The sequence below is a fragment of the Neophocaena asiaeorientalis genome, unplaced genomic scaffold (assembly GCF_003031525.2).
Source record: "Neophocaena asiaeorientalis asiaeorientalis breed wild unplaced genomic scaffold, Neophocaena_asiaeorientalis_V1.1 scaffold138, whole genome shotgun sequence".
Taxonomy (NCBI): domain Eukaryota; kingdom Metazoa; phylum Chordata; class Mammalia; order Artiodactyla; family Phocoenidae; genus Neophocaena; species Neophocaena asiaeorientalis.
This window is the reverse complement of record NW_020172632.1, coordinates 7,103,962-7,120,364: the sequence shown is the minus strand read 5'-3', so window position 1 is coordinate 7,120,364 and position 16,403 is coordinate 7,103,962. Positions and strand designations below refer to the sequence as shown.

The window sequence follows — 16,403 nt, the reverse complement described above, 5'->3', positions numbered from 1 at the left end:
GGCTAACTCCTTGTACCTCACCACAACTCCATGGGGGAGATGTCACTACTGTCTTCAGGATGAGGCATCTGAGCCTCAGGGAGGCTGAGTATCTCACCCACAGGCACACGGTGAGTGGGTGACAAAGTGAGGATTTGCACTCAGGTCTGTTTGCCCCACCGCATGTACACACTCATGTGACACACCTGAGACAGAGAATGGGCCAGAGGAGAGACTCAGACAAAATGTCGAGAGGGTCTCAAGAGAGGGGGAGGCCCTGCCAGAGGGGACTTCAAGGGAGGGTTCCTCAAGAGGATGCCATTGTGGTGGTCGCCAAAGAGTGGGCCTCCAGCAGAGGGATCCAGTCAGACAGAAAGAGTCTGTCTGGGTGACTGCTCCCACAACTTTGGATGTATGTTTGATACAAATAACATTGGAGGATCTGAGTGGGGAGATCAGGCTGTGCGTGAAACAGACCTGGAGATGAATCCTTTCTCTCCCTGTTACTAGTTGTCTTGACCATGCACAAGCTAACCAACCTTCCCAAGCCTTGGTTGCCTGATCTGTAAAATGGACACAACAGCGATATTTGTACTGCATGGGGTTTTATTGTAAGGACTTAATCAGACATGGGTGTAAGGTGTTTAATACAGCGCATGGTACATAGCAAGGGCTCTACAAATGTGAACAACGATGATGATGATGACGTTTGGTGCTACACTCTTCAATTCTGAAGAATCTTGATTTAAAAAATGAGGCCCCCTCCCCAGCCCGCTTCTGGCCTCTAATCATCCTAGACTTGGACAGCGAATAAATGAACGAGGGGAATTCTGGGCCCAGGGGGAAGAGGCCCCCTGGAGAGAGAAGGGCATTGGCATCCCGCACTGTAGCCAGAGAGGGGAGTCTGAAGGAAACCGAGGTGGCAGCAGAAGGATGGCTGTCTCCTTATGGTGGCTGAGGGCAGCCATAGGGTCCCCGGAGTTGGAATGGGCTGGAAGAATGAGCCAGTTGCTTTCAGTTACATCTCTCATGAACCCTTCACAACAGCCTTACGTGGTGTTCTGTGTCACTGATGAAGAAACAAGGAAGCAAGAGGCCCAGGGTTGCACAGCTGGGAACTGGCTGGGCAGGATTCCCAGGCAAGGCCACCCTCCCACCTCCAGTCCAGTCTGTCTGGGCCAGGCTGGGCTAACAGGATAGGGGGTGGGCTCAGGAGTCCAACAGATGGACTGTCCCAGTGGTTCTCTGGAGTCTGTCCCCTCCTCTCCCCCACCGCCCCAGTCTGGGCCATTACGGGAGTCTCCCATCCAGCCTCTCTCCCCATCCTCTTCCTCCAGCCTCAGTTTACACCTCACTCAGGCAAAGAAACACAACTGACCACGCCCTTCCCTGGTGTAAAACCTTTCCATTGCCCACAGAACTCCCTCTCACACTGGCCAGCGCCCTAGGCAGAGGAGGCAACCATCTTCCTGGAGTGACAATTACACTTGTTTTCCAAATATAACAAATATATGTTGTAGAGTGGAATGCAAAATATCCAGGAATTTTTCTCAGAAGAGGAGCTGTTTTGGGTTAAGCCTCAAAACAGATGTGTGTATGTTGGCGGGGGTGGGGCAGGAGAAGTATCATTCTTCATAGAAAAAGTTTCACTGGCCTCAAAGATGAGAAACTGGCAGTCTGGTCCAGCAGGCCCTGGCACAGTGGCGCCCACTGCCTTTCCGGTTGTGCTTCCCTGATGCCTGGGTGTGCTCTGTGCTCCAGCCAGAACTATCTTGAAGCCTTTTTCCTTACTTACTGCCCCTCTGACTAGAATGTCTTCCTATTCTTTTTAGCCTGGAAAGTTCGTAGTTATCATTTAAGGTCCAATTTCACGCCCCCTCCTCCAAGAAGCCCTCCCTGATCCCACCCCCTTTTTGCAAGGTTGCTCCCTCAGCATCTTGCTCTCCCCTCTTCATAATGTCTTACCACAGGCTGCCGTGACCACCGCTTTGAGAGACAGCCTCTTCGGGAGGTTATGAGCAAGTTGAGGTCAGGGAGTTCACCGTGAACTCGGCCTTTGTCGTTCATTCAGCACACACTTAGAACCTCTCTGTGCCAGGCCATGGGTTTAGTATGCAGGGACGACCCAACCTGTCCTCAGAGGAGCTCCGATCTGAGAGAGAGACAAACCATCCATTCATTTATTGATTGACATATTAAAACAAGCAAAAAGCAAAACCTTTTGCTGAGCCCTGACTGGGCCAGGCCCTGTGCTCAGGGCTGTGCCTGCCCCCAAGAGACTCCCAGTCTGGCCAGCAGCCGGTGGAAACCACTAACAGCATGGTGAGTCCCCAGGGCTGTGGGGCACCAAGGCAAGTGTGCGGTCCTTTGCTTTTGCTTTGTCGTAGATGACAACGAGTGAATGAATGAATTTTTCTTTTTCTTTTTTTCTGTTTTAGGGAACTTGTGAGGTTTTAACCATGAATGGACTCTCTAAATCAAGGCACCCAATTAATGACTGATCAATTAATTGATTGAAACGTCACCCAGGAAGTTGCTAGCAGAGAAAGGGCTATATTCTGGTCTCCAGCACCATGGACTTTCTCAATGGGGAGCAAATCTACTCTGACCAGGGCTGGTTGGAGTGGACCCTGCAGCTCCCGGCTGCAGAGCCTCCTATAAACTCCCGGTAAAAGGCAGCAGTTCTGGCCTGCCTCCCAAGAGGGTCCTGAGCATTAATTAGTTACCATTGGTAAAGTGCTCTGAAGATGTGGGGCTGTTTAAACACGGCGAGTCATTAGGCCTCTCCACACCACTATGCTCTACAGCCGGCAACTGCTAATTGAGAAATAATTAACACCTCAGGGTGCAGAGGATGGATGCCTGGCTTTTTCAGGGTTGGAAAGGATGTAATAAAGTACAGGAGCAGCAGGAAGAAATATAAGGCTACTTTGGATCCTGAAATATACTGGAGATTATTCAACTTCTGCCCCCAGAGAAGCATGGGGACTGTTGCCCCAGTAAAACCTTTGGGACTGCATTCCTTGGGAAAGCCCCGAGCACAGTGCTGGGCTGCAGAGGCTGTGATGCTCTTAGAGCAAAAGAGCTCAGGTCCAGCCCAGGTCTGCCCGGCCTTCTAGCTGGTGAGCAGATGCCAGTTGTGGAACTCACCAAGCTGTATTTTCCTCAGCTATTAAGACTGGGATGATGCATATGTCTACCATCCCCACCCCTGGCACCGGGTTGTCTGATGCCCTTCCTCTAGGTCAGCAGATCTAGCCCAGGCTTCACGTTAGGATCACTGGGGACTATAAAGTACCAGCATTGTGGGGCTGGGACTGGGGGCACAGGGTGATTCCCAGTTCAGTCAAAGTTGAGAACCACTGGTTTGGTTTGTGTATCAGGCACTGCATTGGGAGCTGTGGGAAATAAAGTTGTAAACCCTACCACACCCCATGTTTCCCTCACACCAGCTCCATATTTCCTGATTCTGTGCCTGTGAGTTGTCCTGGACATTTCACTCCACTCCCATTGCCATTCTTGTGCTGCTAAACCCCACTCATCCTTCAGGCTCAGCTTGAAGCTCACCTCCTCAGGGAAGCCATCCTTCCCTGTGCTGTCACAGGACTGTTCAGCCCCCATTACACCACTGATCGCACAGTGTTTTTCCTGGCAGATCCTGGCAGGCTGAGAGCTTCTTGGGGCCAATAGCAGAATCACCAGTGTCTTGCACTGGGTCTGGTAGATTTTAGGTGCTGAATAAACTATAGGTGTTATCAGTTAGGTAGAGTTGTATGATATGCAGCTCTCACTCAGGACATTTGCACTTCTTCCTTGTGTCTGAAACATACTTCCCCCAGATATCTGCAAGGTTCTCTCAACTCCTTCAGGTCTTTGCTAAAATGTCACCTTCTCCACCAGGCTTTCCCTGATCCTTCTATTTTAAATGGCAACCAGTCGACCTCCAACCCTTTCCCTTCCCTAATTAATTTTTCTCCATAGCATTTAACATCTGACTAACAGATCCTGTCATTATGTAAAATTTTGATAACTTGTTCACGATGTCAGTTTTTGGTTTTTTAAAAAATTTTAATTGCATTAAAATACCACTTATCTTGAGTTCTTTGGCCTTCCCTTAAATTTCATTGTATTGGATTATTGACTAGAATGTAAGCTATACTGAATGCCGGGAACTTTGTCTATTTTGTTCACTATTCCCAGCTCCTACAAGCGGTTGGTACGTGGTAGCTGCTCAAAAAATATTTTGTGAAAGTTTGATTTAGTGTCTTAAAGATTAAATAAAGGTGTCTTATTCCAATTGTTTAAATTTTTAAAAATTTATTTAAATTGATAGCCTGTAAAATCATAGGGTAGATTCGAAACCGCATGGCCTACTGTTGTCATGGTTACACTATAGCCGGCGGTTCTCCTATTCAGAGAGTGGGGCGGGCCCTGGCAGTGGGCGGGAACACCAGACTCAAAACCTAGACCCGAGGCCTTGATCATAGAGTTACACCTCCCTCAATCCTAGAGAGCACTTCCGGGACGGTGATTTACTTATTGCTGCGTAGGCCAACCTATGAGCCCATTCTCTCTCCTTGCCTAAGTTTCCGGCGAGCAATTCACTGGTGTCTAGAGTGGGGTGGGGCCAGTCCCCATGAGCGCGGTTTTGTGATTGGCGGGAAGGACAGGAGGCGGGGCTTCGTGCAGGAACGCCCCTGGCGCAGGCGCGGTGGCCCGGCGCGGCGGTCCCTGCGGGGTCGGCGTTCGCTGGGACTACGGTTGGTGATCGTGGGTGACAGTGAGGGCCGGGGGCTAAGGGACGGGCTGATGGAGGGGCTGCGGAATGAAGAGAGGGCTCGGTTCTGGGCGCGGAGACCGAAGACCGTGGTGTCCGTTTTCCCACGTGCATCTCGTCATTGGATTGGGGCGGGTCACCATCACAAACTCTTGAATAATACTCGTCTCCTAGTCTGTTTCCTCCGTTGTGAAATCGCAGGACTTCCTTGTCTGCCTCGGGTCGTGACTGGGAACTTGTTAGAAATACAGGTTCTCTGCCCACACCCCAGACTTACTGAATCAGAAACTCAGGGGATGAGGCCCCACCATCAGTGTTTTAACAAGCCCTCCAGGTGGTTCTGATGCTTGCTTAAATTTCAGAACCACTGGGCTACCGTAATGTAGCAAGCTGCACTGAGGGCCTTCTCAACCCAAGCTGAGAAAGTAAGAGAAAGAAAGGAGGGGGTGGACTTGAGAGAAATCTTGGAGACAGACTCAGTTGCTTGAGGAGGAGTCAGGGGTGAAAGTTTCTGGCTTGGGCCACGGGCCTGAGGTGGGACCTTAAGTGATGGCTCCAGGTGTCAGCCACGTGTGCCCTGCCTCCAGGCCTGCACTTTTCCGCGCAGTCACACTAGGGCTCTGTGCCCGTGCCTTCCAGCCGTTTTCAGGTCATAGGCCACATAGGAAATGATAATATTTGTACGGTGCCCAGGGGAAATGGATGAAGCTGCTTGAGGTTGGAGGAGACCGGCTGGAGGATTGAGGCTGCTGGAAGCTGGAGGGAACCACCTGGGGGGATTTGAGCTTCCCAGAGCTGAGGGAAATTAGTAACCTGTTCTCAGCATACTGCAGAAGAGCTTTGTCCCATGGGATTTGCTGAAGATTAGGGGTGCTCACTAAATTTGGCAACATAAATCAAGAACCGTGAAAGAGTTTATACCCTTTGACTCAATAATTCCGTTCCTGAAGATCTCTCCCAAATATATAACAAAAGAAAAGAAAGCCTTCTGTTGTAGATTACATACAACAGAGGAAATTAACAACTCTCTGGAGAATCCTTTTTGATCTAGTCAGTCAATGAAGTGTTGTACTGCCCTTAGGAATGTGTGAATATCTTGTAAAATCATAAAGAAACCTACGTGCTCATTCATTAGACAATCGTCTAGTAAGCCCCTGCTCTGTGCTGAGTGGTGAGCCAGTCAGCTCCACAGAGCTGACTGCCTGGGGGAAGACCCAGCCAAGGAGCAGTAACTCCAAAGAGTGATTGGTGTTTGATAGGGGATCAGGGGCTGCTGCAGGAGAAGCTGGTCTTTGGGGTATGGGGAGTGGGTCAGGAAAGGCATCCTAGAAGACAAGGTGGCACTCCTAAGGCCTGGAGGATGAGTAGATGTTGGTACGCAAAGGGGAGAGGAACATTCTACGCAAAGGGAACTGTGTTTTAATAATGAGTGTGCTGAAGCTGGAGCACAGAGAGGGCACTGGTGAGAGGAGGCCAGAGGGGACCGGCGGCTAGCTCACATGGGGCCATGTGCACTGTGAAGGTGAGAAGGTTAGGCCTGATTCTAAGGGTAACAGGAAGCTGTTGGAGGATTTTAAGCAAGAAAAGCTGTTGCTGTATGTGTCTTGGAAGTATCCCCTGTGGCTACAGCGTGGAGAATGGATTGGAGGAAGGTGGGCCTGGAAGCTGGGAGCCCAAGTGAAGAGGCTGTTGCAATAGCCCAGGTGGCCTGGGCCTGGGTGGAGGCTGTGGAGGTGGAGAGAAGGAACAGAATCAAAAGCAAGTGAAGCAGTAGGAATCACAGGGCCAGAGGGGTTGGTGAAGGTGGGGCACAGAGGGAGCTCAGAGTGGATGAACCTGCGTTTCTGTTTTGGACAAAGGGTGGCTTGCACTACCATTCAGAGTGACAGGCAGCGCTGGACGGGGAGCAGGCTTAGGGGGAAGATGCCAAGCTCCCTGTGGGGTGCTGAGTGTGAAGTACTCATGCAGTGTGTTCTCTAGGAGGCAGTGGGATGGGTAGATGTGAAGCTTAAGAGGCACAATGTACAGGATGGGGATGTTGACTCAGAGCCATGACCATGTGGCCTGACCAGGGACTGTGTGCTGTGAGGGGGGAAGAGACATTAAGGACATTGAAGGCATGGGTGGGGTAGGGGCTCGTGGGCAAAGACGGCTCGCAAAATAGACAAGGGATTGTCAGTAGCGGTTGTCTCTGGGCTGAGAGATTATAGTTGATTTCCTTTCTTTTTTGTTTCTGTTTTTCTTAGCAAACTTAGATTCGGTTCATAGAATATACCAGATACTGTTCTAATAACTTCTTATAACTCTTCTCTAAATTCCCACAATAAACCTATATGGTGGGTCCCTTCATTTTACAGGTGAAGAAACTGAGCACAGAGGAGTTGAGTCACATGTCCCAAGCTACACAGGGTGCAGTTATTGGGAAGCTGGACTGGGATCCAAGCTGCCTGATTCCAGAGCCAGTGTAGACACCACGCATTGGTGTCTACACAGTATGCTGTTGTATTTTTATAAACGGGAAAAAATATATATATTTCTTTTTTTCGGTACACGGGCCTCTCACTGTTGTGGCCTCTCCCGTTGCGGAGCACAGGCTCCGGACGCGCAGGCTCAGCGGCCATGGCTCACGGGCCCAGCCACTCCGCGGCATGTGGGATCCTCCCGGACCGGGGCACGAACCCATGTCCCCTGCATCGGCAGGCGGACTCTCAACCACTGCGCCACCAGGGAAGCCCCAATATATATTTTTAAAATTTAATTTATTTTTTTAATTTTTGGCTGCGTTGGGTCTTCGTTGCTGCACGCGGGCTTTCTCTAGTTGCGACGAGCGGGGGCTAGTATTCGTTGTGGTGCACTGGCTTCTCATTGTGGTGGCTTCTCTTGTTGTGGAGCACGGGCTCTAGGCACACGGGCTTCAGTAGTTGCAACACGTGGGCTCAGTAGTTGCGGCACACAGGCCCTAGAGCGCATGGGCTTCAGTAGTTGTGGCTCATGGGCTCTAGAGCATGGGCTCAGTAGTTGTGGCACATGGGCTTAGCTGCTCTGTGGCATGTGGGGTCTTCCCAGACCTGGGCTCGAACCTGTGTCTCCTGTATTGGCAGGCGGATCCTTAACCACTGCGCCACGAGGGAAGTCCCGTAAACAGGAAAATATTGATTTTTTTTTAAACGGCAGTAGATGGCGAGAGAAGTACAATAGTACTTTGATCTGCAAGGGTATTAGAAAAGAAAGGATTTGCATCCACAAGATCGGTGATGGTTGCAGAAGTCTGTTGGAGAGCAGCCTGCGTTGACTGCTGCAGGGTGTTGGATCACAGTTAACACCTTCTGCTCGGCTCGTTTTTCTTCAGGCGCAGGTGCCCCCTTACGCTGGGCTGTGATGGAAGGGCTGCTGACAAGATGCAGAGCGCTGCCTGCCTTGGCCACCTGCAGTCACCAGCTCTCGGGGTACGTTCCTCACAGGTTTCACCACCGTGCCCCTGGGAGAGGGAAGCGCTTGGTGCTGTCCCGCATGTTCCAGCCCCAGAACCTTCGGGAAGACCAGGTGCTCTCTCTAGAGGGCAGAACTGGCGAGCTGACCTGTAAGAGCCAGCGGCTGATGCTGCAGGTGGGCCTGATTCACCCAGCAAGCTCCGGCTGTTACCACCTCCTGCCTTATACTGTCCGTGCCATGGAGAAGCTTGTGCGGGTGATAGACCAGGAGATGCAGGCCATCGGGGGACAGAAGGTCAACATGCCCAGCCTCAGCCCAGCAGAGCTCTGGCGAGCCACCAGCCGGTGGGACTCTATGGGCAAGGAGCTGCTAAAACTTAGAGACAGACACGGCAAGGAGTACTGCTTAGGACCAACTCACGAGGAAGCCATTACAGCCCTGATTGCCTCCCAGCAGACACTGTCCTACAAGCAGCTCCCGCTCCTGCTCTACCAGGTGACGAGGAAGTTTCGGGATGAGCCCAGGCCCCGCTTTGGTCTTCTCCGAGGCCGAGAGTTCTACATGAAAGACATGTACACCTTCGACTCCTCCCCTGAGGCTGCCCAGCAGACCTACAGCCTGGTGTGTGATGCCTACAGCAGCCTGTTTGACAGGCTGGGGCTGCAGTGCGTCAAGGTCCAGGCAGACGTGGGCAGCATCGGGGGCACGATGTCTCACGAGTTCCAGCTGCCGGTGGACGTCGGAGAGGACCGGCTTGCAGTCTGTTCCAGCTGCGGCTTTTCGGCCAACATGGAGACTCTGGACTTGTCACCAACAAACTGCCCTGCTTGCCAGGGGCCACTGACCAAAACCAAAGGCATCGAGGTCGGGCACACGTTTTACCTGGGCACCAAGTACTCCTCCATTTTCAGTGCCCAGTTCACCAATGTCCACGGCAAGCCATCCCTGGCTGAAATGGGGTGCTATGGCTTGGGTGTGACGCGGATCTTGGCCGCTGTCATTGAAGCTCTCGCTACAGAAGACTGCATCCGCTGGCCCGGCCTCCTGGCCCCTTACCAAGTCTGCCTCATTTCCCCCAAGAAGGGCAGTAAGGAGGAGGCGGCCTCAGAGCTCACGGGGCACCTGTATGACCACATCACAGAGGCAGTGCCGCAGCTCCGAGGGGAGGTCCTGCTGGATGACAGGACCCATCTGACCATTGGATACAGACTGAAAGACGCCAACAAGTTCGGCTACCCCTTTGTGATCATCGCGGGCAAGAGGGCCCTGGACGACCCTGCACATTTTGAGGTTTGGTGCCAGAACACCGGAGAGGTGGTCTTCCTCACCAGAGAGGGAGTCCTGGAATTACTGAGCCAAGTGCAGGTTGTCTAAACGCCCCCTGGACCCCTCCCACTGCATCTCACAGTCTCCGTGTTCATTCTAATGCTGCCTTTCTATACTGCTTTCCAGAGCTGGTCTCCCCAGAAAGAGGGCAGCTCATGGAAGGTGAGACCATGTTAGGAAAACCAGTTGTTATCCAGTCATCTGTTCGGACTATTTGTATTTAAAGTCATTATCTTGATCCCTTTGTCTGGCTGGCCCTGCTGCCACATATCATTCCTTTTATATTCTATTCGGAGGTAGTGGCTAGGAGGAGCCAAGTTGTCATCTTGGCCCTCAGGAGAGTCACTTCCCTTCTCTCAGTGGAGTTTCCCATGTGTAGGATGGGGCCTCCCCAGTGGCCGAGGTCCTTCCAGCTCCAGCAGTCCAACCACGGGCCTCTTGCTGCATTCGGTCCAGAGAGGCAGCCCGCCTGTCTTCCTCCATTGAGAAGTTGGCCTGATGGTCTGGGGAGAAGAATCAGGACACCTGACTGCCACTGACTCACTGGAGACTTGGACACGACCCCTCCCCTGCTGGTGCCTCAGTTTCCCCATCTGTGATGTGAGAAAATGGAACTAGATCTGTAAGGTCCTTACAGCTGTGACTGGCTGGTTCCCCGAGAGGCTCATGACAGGCAGATCAGATCTGATCTGTTCCTCTGATCCTCCATCATCTAAGCTACCCAGAAGGTAAATACAATTAGCTAATTGCCCCCAAACCACCTCCAGAGACCTGGCCCTTCCTCTTGAGGCGGCTTAGCACTGAGGTCATGTTACATTGATTGAATAAAGTCAAACTATTGGGAGGAGCCTTGCATGTTAATTGGAAACAGTGCTAACACCTGCCACGTTAACGGTGCAGCAGCTTCCTGCCTGGAAACGTTCCTTTTTCTACTCTTTCTCCACTCAAAAAAGAAAACTGGGTGGCTGGGAAGATGTGTGTTAAACCATTGCTTCCCACAAGTGTGAGGGGCAGCAGGCTTCGAGTGCCGCAGCGACTTCGTCCTGCGCGCAGAGTTGCATCCTAGTGCCACGCACGACAGCGGTGAATATTAAGGTCTCTGCCTGAGCCCTGGGGAGAACTGGCAGCTGGCTGGAGCTTTCATTGCTCCTGCTTCCAGGAGCAGAATCAGGTTCTCCATCCTCGGCCCCCAGGGTCATGGCTTGTCCAAACCTAACAAGAATCTCTCGGGGCCAAGCTCAAAGCCACCACCTCCTGAAACATGCTCGGCAGCTCCTGGCAGTGGTTCTGTCTTTGGCTCCCCCTATGCTCGCCTGCTCAGCACCGACGCCCTTCTTTTTCACTTGGCGGGCACAGCTCACTGTATGGCGGCCAGCCTCTTGTCGATGGTCAGCTCCCTGAGGCTGGAGTCCTAGGCTGATTCCTAGTGCACTGAAGTTCTTGTCTCGGCCTGTTGTTCTTCTTGCCAAACAGCTTCCCTGCAGCTTGTGACCACTGTTCCTGCCAGAGTAACCTCACCCCCAGCACACACCATCAGGTTTCCTAATGACTCCCAGGTCTACCGCTGGGCTCTGCGCCAGCATTCAGGCCAGGAGACAGGGATTCTGAGAGCAAACCCAGAAAGGCTGGATTGTAAGGCAGGAATCTTACCCTTGGCTGCACAGTGGAATCCCCTGCGTCCCACCCCGAGGTTCTGTTCTGGGGTGTGGCCTGGGCATTGGCGGTTTTAAAACTCCGCAGATGATTCTAATTCGTAAAGTCGGTGGAGTGCCTTCTGAGGCTATGTTGCAAGGTGGAGTATTTGAGTCATTTCGGTTGTGCGTTGTCAGATTGATGTGAGCTCTCTGCTTTCAGTGGTCTGCTCATTCATTTGTCGAGGGCCTGCATGTGCCACTGTGCTGTGAGGCCCTTTTATATGCCGTGTTCAGAACTTAAAACTGTGCGAGGTAGGTCCTGTGAAATCCTCATTTTACAGATGAGGAAACCTGAAACTCCATTTAAGCAACTTAATCAAGGATGCACAGCTATTACGTATCAGAGCTAGAATCTGAGTACTGACCAATACCTGTGCCTGTCCCACTATACCGCATGGCCTCTGCCTGGGCAAAATGATTCCAATAAGTAAAAGATTATTTATGTCTGTCTGATCAAGTTAGCCTGAAGTAGAGAAATTAGAATTCGTGCAAATGGGTGCTTTATTGTTCTGAATCTTTTTTTTTTTTTTTTTTTTTTGCGGTATGCGGGCCTCTCACTGTGGTGGCCTCTCCCGTTGCGGAGCACAGGCTCCAGACGCGCAGGCTCAGCAGCCATGGCTCACGGGCCCAGCCGCTCTGTGGCATGTGGGATCTTCCCGGACTGGGGCACGAACCCGTGTCCCCTGCATCAGCAGGCAGACTCAACCACTGCGCCACCAGGGAAGCCCAAGAATAAGCACTTTTAAAAATCAGATTCAGACTTCCCTGGTGGTCCAGTGGTTAAGACTCCACCCTTCCACTGCAGGGGGCACGGGTTCAGTCCCTCAGGGAACTAAGATCCCACATGCTGTGGGGTGCAACCAAAAATAAATAAATAAATATGCATTTGCCTCCTTATTAAAAAAAATCAGACTCGGAATAGAGAACCAATTAATTTAAAACGCTCATAAATGTGTATGACACAGAACGATTTGAGGGTGATGTAGAATCATGGACCTTTAGAATGGGAGAACTTGGAGCGTGCCTGTCCAGCCCTCGTTTCACAGATGGGAGACAGGCCTGCAGTGGGAATTAACTTGCCACAACCCATCTTACTGGCAAACCTCCTGATTGCAAGCCAGGTGCTACGTCTCCTAAGTTAGGCTACCTTGGGTCCATCTTGTTGCAGGGAGTGATGTCTGGCTGAGTCAGCCTTTGAGCTACAGAAGTGCTGTAGGTTTGAAACAGGTACCCATGCTCTGTTTTCCAAGGGAGACGCGTACAAGGAGCACAGTGATTTGCTCAAGGTCAAGCTGAACTGAAACCCAGGTCTCCTGATTACTTAGCCAGTGTCCTGTGGCCAGGGGCAGTATAATTTGGTGGAAAGATCAGAACCTTGAACAGACAGTCCTAAATCCACCACTTAGCAGGGATGTTATCTTAGACAAATAACTTGTCCTTTGTGCATCTGTGTATCTTAGATTCTTCATCTGTAAGATGTGCTCATGGTAATGGTACCTACCTCCCTGGGTTGTCTAAGGGTTGGCTGAGCTGACATATGAAAAGCTTAACCCTTAGTGTGCTCTCAGGAAATGCTTCCTTTACATGGGATGACTTAGGAAATACCCCCATTGGGAGCTCAGGTTCTGCTGTTAACATTATCTCGAGACCTGGGTTTTGTTTTTTTGATATGTTGCTTCACAACCTTCCTGGGGGGTGCCACGAGCAAGAATTAAGTAACCTTAACCTTAAGATGGAACCTGCAGAATGGTTCCATCTCCTTAGAGGAAAGACAGACATTTTCAAACCGTGTACCTTCTTCTCTCCTTTCTGAACTTGCCAGTGTTACCTCTTGCCATAAATTGATGAAATGGGGTTGCTGGCAAAATAACAGGTACAGGCTGTATTATCATTGCTCATTCCTTGGGGAGATGGAGAAGCAACTGGCTGAGAAATGTTTAGCAGAAATAATACTTGAGGACAAAGGCTGGTGCATAACAAAACCGTCGTGTAAATCAAGTTTAGAATGTAAATCAAGCGCTCCATTAATATTCAGTGTTTTAATGGAAGAAACACCTGCTGGGCTATCAATAAAGGAGCTTTGCAGAAATCTCGAAATTGTCATTTCCTTAACTACTTGAGTGCCAGGCCTCTTCACAGAGTTCCCACTGTCCATTTCTACACCTAGACGCCAGAATGCATTTTAGAATTGTTACGCATCAAGGGCACACACGGCTTTGTTTTAGGGTTAGGAAGAGGATTTTTTTTTAAGTTTTCTATAATGTGGAAAATGGGAAAATAAAGATTTTTATGATGTTACTGTGAACTTTGGGGAAAAGAAGTCAAGGTACTTCACTTAATTTAAAATAATGACTTACATCGTAGTGACCCAGACTAGAGACTCTGGTGTCAGACTGCCTGGGCCATTTAGTAGCTATGTGACCTGGTGCAAGATACTTATACCCCTGTGCTTCCTCATAGGTAGAACGGGGACAGCAGTGCCTGTTCACAGCAGGTGCTTGGGAAGTGGCAGTTGCCCTTGTGGAAGGTCAGTTAGTCCTCTGTGCTCAGTAGGTGGGTGGGCAGTGCACATGGCCCACCACAATGGGGTGGCAACTTTAGGCTCCCACGTTCAGGCCCCTCCTCCGTGCAGGGATGGTGTCCACTCCTATTAAGCCAGCAGCTCTCAAGGCTGCTCATAAGCTTGTGGTTAAAACCGTGTAGGGCCGGGAGAGTGAGGTGGAGGCACTTACCGGTGAGGACACCCCATGTACAAGGAGAGAACCTGTTGCCCAGCTCACCCAGAAAGCGTGTGGTCTGACGGAAATGCCATGGGCAGGATGTTGGGTGCTGGCAGGGGTTTCTGCAGGCTGGATTCTTCTACGCAGGTAGACACGTCGGGGACGTTGCAGGTCACAGTGAGCACCAAGACTTTACCATGACCTTGGAGTGAGCAGGCAAGGGCCTCTGGGTTTGTCGCCAACTCCTGGAGGCAGAGGCCCAGTCTTGCTACGGTTAGTATCTCCTGAGGGGCTTAGGGGAGTCCTGAATTCAAGTTCTGGTCCACTCTTCACTAGCTGGCTCTGTAAGCTGCTTCTCCTCTCTGTGCCACTTTTCTTCTCAGCAAAATGTTGCTGAGCTCCTGGCCTCCCATAGGTGTTGCAAGGATTGAGCCCATCCATGTGAAGCACTCTAGGACACTGTCTGGCATATCCTAAGTGCCCAATAGATGGCAGCCGTTACCACCAAGCCCAGCCAGCCCACACGCTACCCCTGGAATATGTCCTTTCAAGGCTCCTTGCCTTTGCTTGAAGACCCTCCCACCTCTCCCAACCCCACCAATCCCTTCTTCAACTGAACGGCCCACATCCGTCATGTGTGGTGGCTCCCCACACTCCATCTGTTCAGAAGTCATCACTCCTGCCTGTGTCATCAGTCAGTAATTATTTGTTGTGCACCTGCTGTGTGCTGAGCAGGTGCTGTGCTAGGTCCTGGGAGTACACGCACAGTTCAGGGTCCCTGACTCAGTTTCCAGAGAAGTGGGAGCAACTATCCAGTAATCAGACAATTACTGTGTAGTGTAAGTGTAGGGATGGTGCAGGTATCATGGGACATGTGATAAGCCAGGAGGGCTTCCTGGAAGAGGCACCTGGGCCTAATGGAAGACTAGGTGTTAAATAGTAAAGGGGGGAACAGTGGGAATGGAGGGAGGGGAAGAAGTGGAAGAAAGAGTCTTCCAGACAAAGGAAACAATGTGCAAAGTCCAAAGCTAAGTGCATGGCAAGACTGGAGAATAAAGTTAAGTTCCATAGATTAAACAAATACTTGGTATGCGGCAAGCTGTGTTCCATGTGCTACACACAGATTAATTCTCACAGCATCTGCATGAGGTAGATGCTGTTATCCTCATCTTGCAGATGAGGAAACTGAGGACCGGTACCCGAGGCCACTCAGCTAGTGGGTCATGGGGCTGGAATTAGAAGGCAGGCAGTATGGTTCCAGAGCTGATACTCTAGCCAGTGCACCCTCCTGCCCTATAGCTGAACCGAGGCCAGGATGGCTGGGCTAAGGACGCTGGAGACAGAGGGAGCTGCAGAGGTAAAGGGCCAGACCCTGAAGGGCCTTGAATGCCACACCAGGAGTGTTGATGGGGGAACAGGGAGCAGGGGCATGGACAGACTTGCTTGTAGTGGCTGCATTTCTCTTCACTGGAGCAGTTCTCAGCCCAGGGTTAGGTTTATGACACCCACTCAACAGCATGACCCTGAAGGCAGAGGCTGGCTGATGCTGGCTGATGCCCTGCCCTTGGCTGGTGCCCATTAAATGTTTGTAAAGCAAATGGAATGAAAGGAACATGGCAAAGGAGGCAGGTGGGCTCTGGAGTAAGATGCTGGGGTTCAGATCCTGGCTCTGACACTCACTGGTGAGACTGCGTGCCCCCATCTCCTTATTCATGAAATTGGGATCACAGACCTGAGAGCATGGCTGTTAGGATGAGAGAATTCAGGTACATGGTTTGCAGTGCTTGCACTCCGTATTGATGGCCATCATGTCTCTGCCTGCCCTTGGGCAACTGCCAGCAGTGTGTTTCATCAGGGTTGGCTTAAGAGGGCTTTGTTCCTCCACCCAGTGCTCCAGCTTCCACCCTAATTCCACAGAGGTAACCAGACAGGGTGTCGGGGGTCTCACCTCCATCCCTGACCCCTGGCCCTGGGAAGGGCCACACTCTAGTCTTGTGGAAAGGAGGGGCCCTGGGATGGTGGGAAAGGCTCTGCCTCAAGTCGGGGATGCCAAGGATGCTGGTTCCTTGTCCCTCCTCTGGGCCTAAGTTTCCTCATCTGTAAAATGAGGTGGCGAGGGGTTAAGAACTTGTGGGGAGCTCTGATTAGGCTCTGCTGGAATCCCAGGCATAGGCAGGTGGCCGGGGAGGCAGCAGGTGAAGGCCAGGCCCACAGGTCCCACTGCACGCATCCGCTTCACATGAAGGCCACCTGTCCCCCAACCCCCGCAGGCTCCGCCGCTGAGGAAGGGGAGTGCCTAGGGCCCTTCCCCCACACTCCTGGCTGTGCTCAGCTGGGCTGCGCTGCCCACCATCATAGCCACTGCAGTGGGGCAAGGCTGGGTGAGGCCTTGTGCTCTGGAAGGGGGTGTGGGCACACACGCCAGGCAGGTGGGGCTCAAGGGGCCCCCTGCTCCTCACGCCAGCCAGGTTCTCA

At 51.6% G+C, this 16,403-nt stretch overlaps 1 protein-coding gene across 1 annotated transcript; it reads left to right on the top strand.

Moving 5' to 3' along the window:
- Positions 1-4,636: 4,636 nt before the first annotated feature.
- PARS2 (prolyl-tRNA synthetase 2, mitochondrial) lies at positions 4,637-11,729 on the top strand. The gene is made up of 2 exons (XM_024739220.1): positions 4,637-4,739; positions 8,106-11,729. Exon 2 carries the CDS (start codon positions 8,135-8,137, stop codon positions 9,560-9,562), a length of 1,428 nt encoding a protein of 475 aa, XP_024594988.1. The 5' UTR covers positions 4,637-4,739; positions 8,106-8,134; the 3' UTR covers positions 9,563-11,729.
- Positions 11,730-16,403: the final 4,674 nt, after the last annotated feature.

What these genes read in the sequence shown, in the direction of transcription:
- PARS2 (XM_024739220.1), top strand. Translation starts at nt 8,135, where the DNA reads ATGGAAGGGCTGCTGACAAGATGCAGAGCGCTGCCTGCCTTGGCCACC.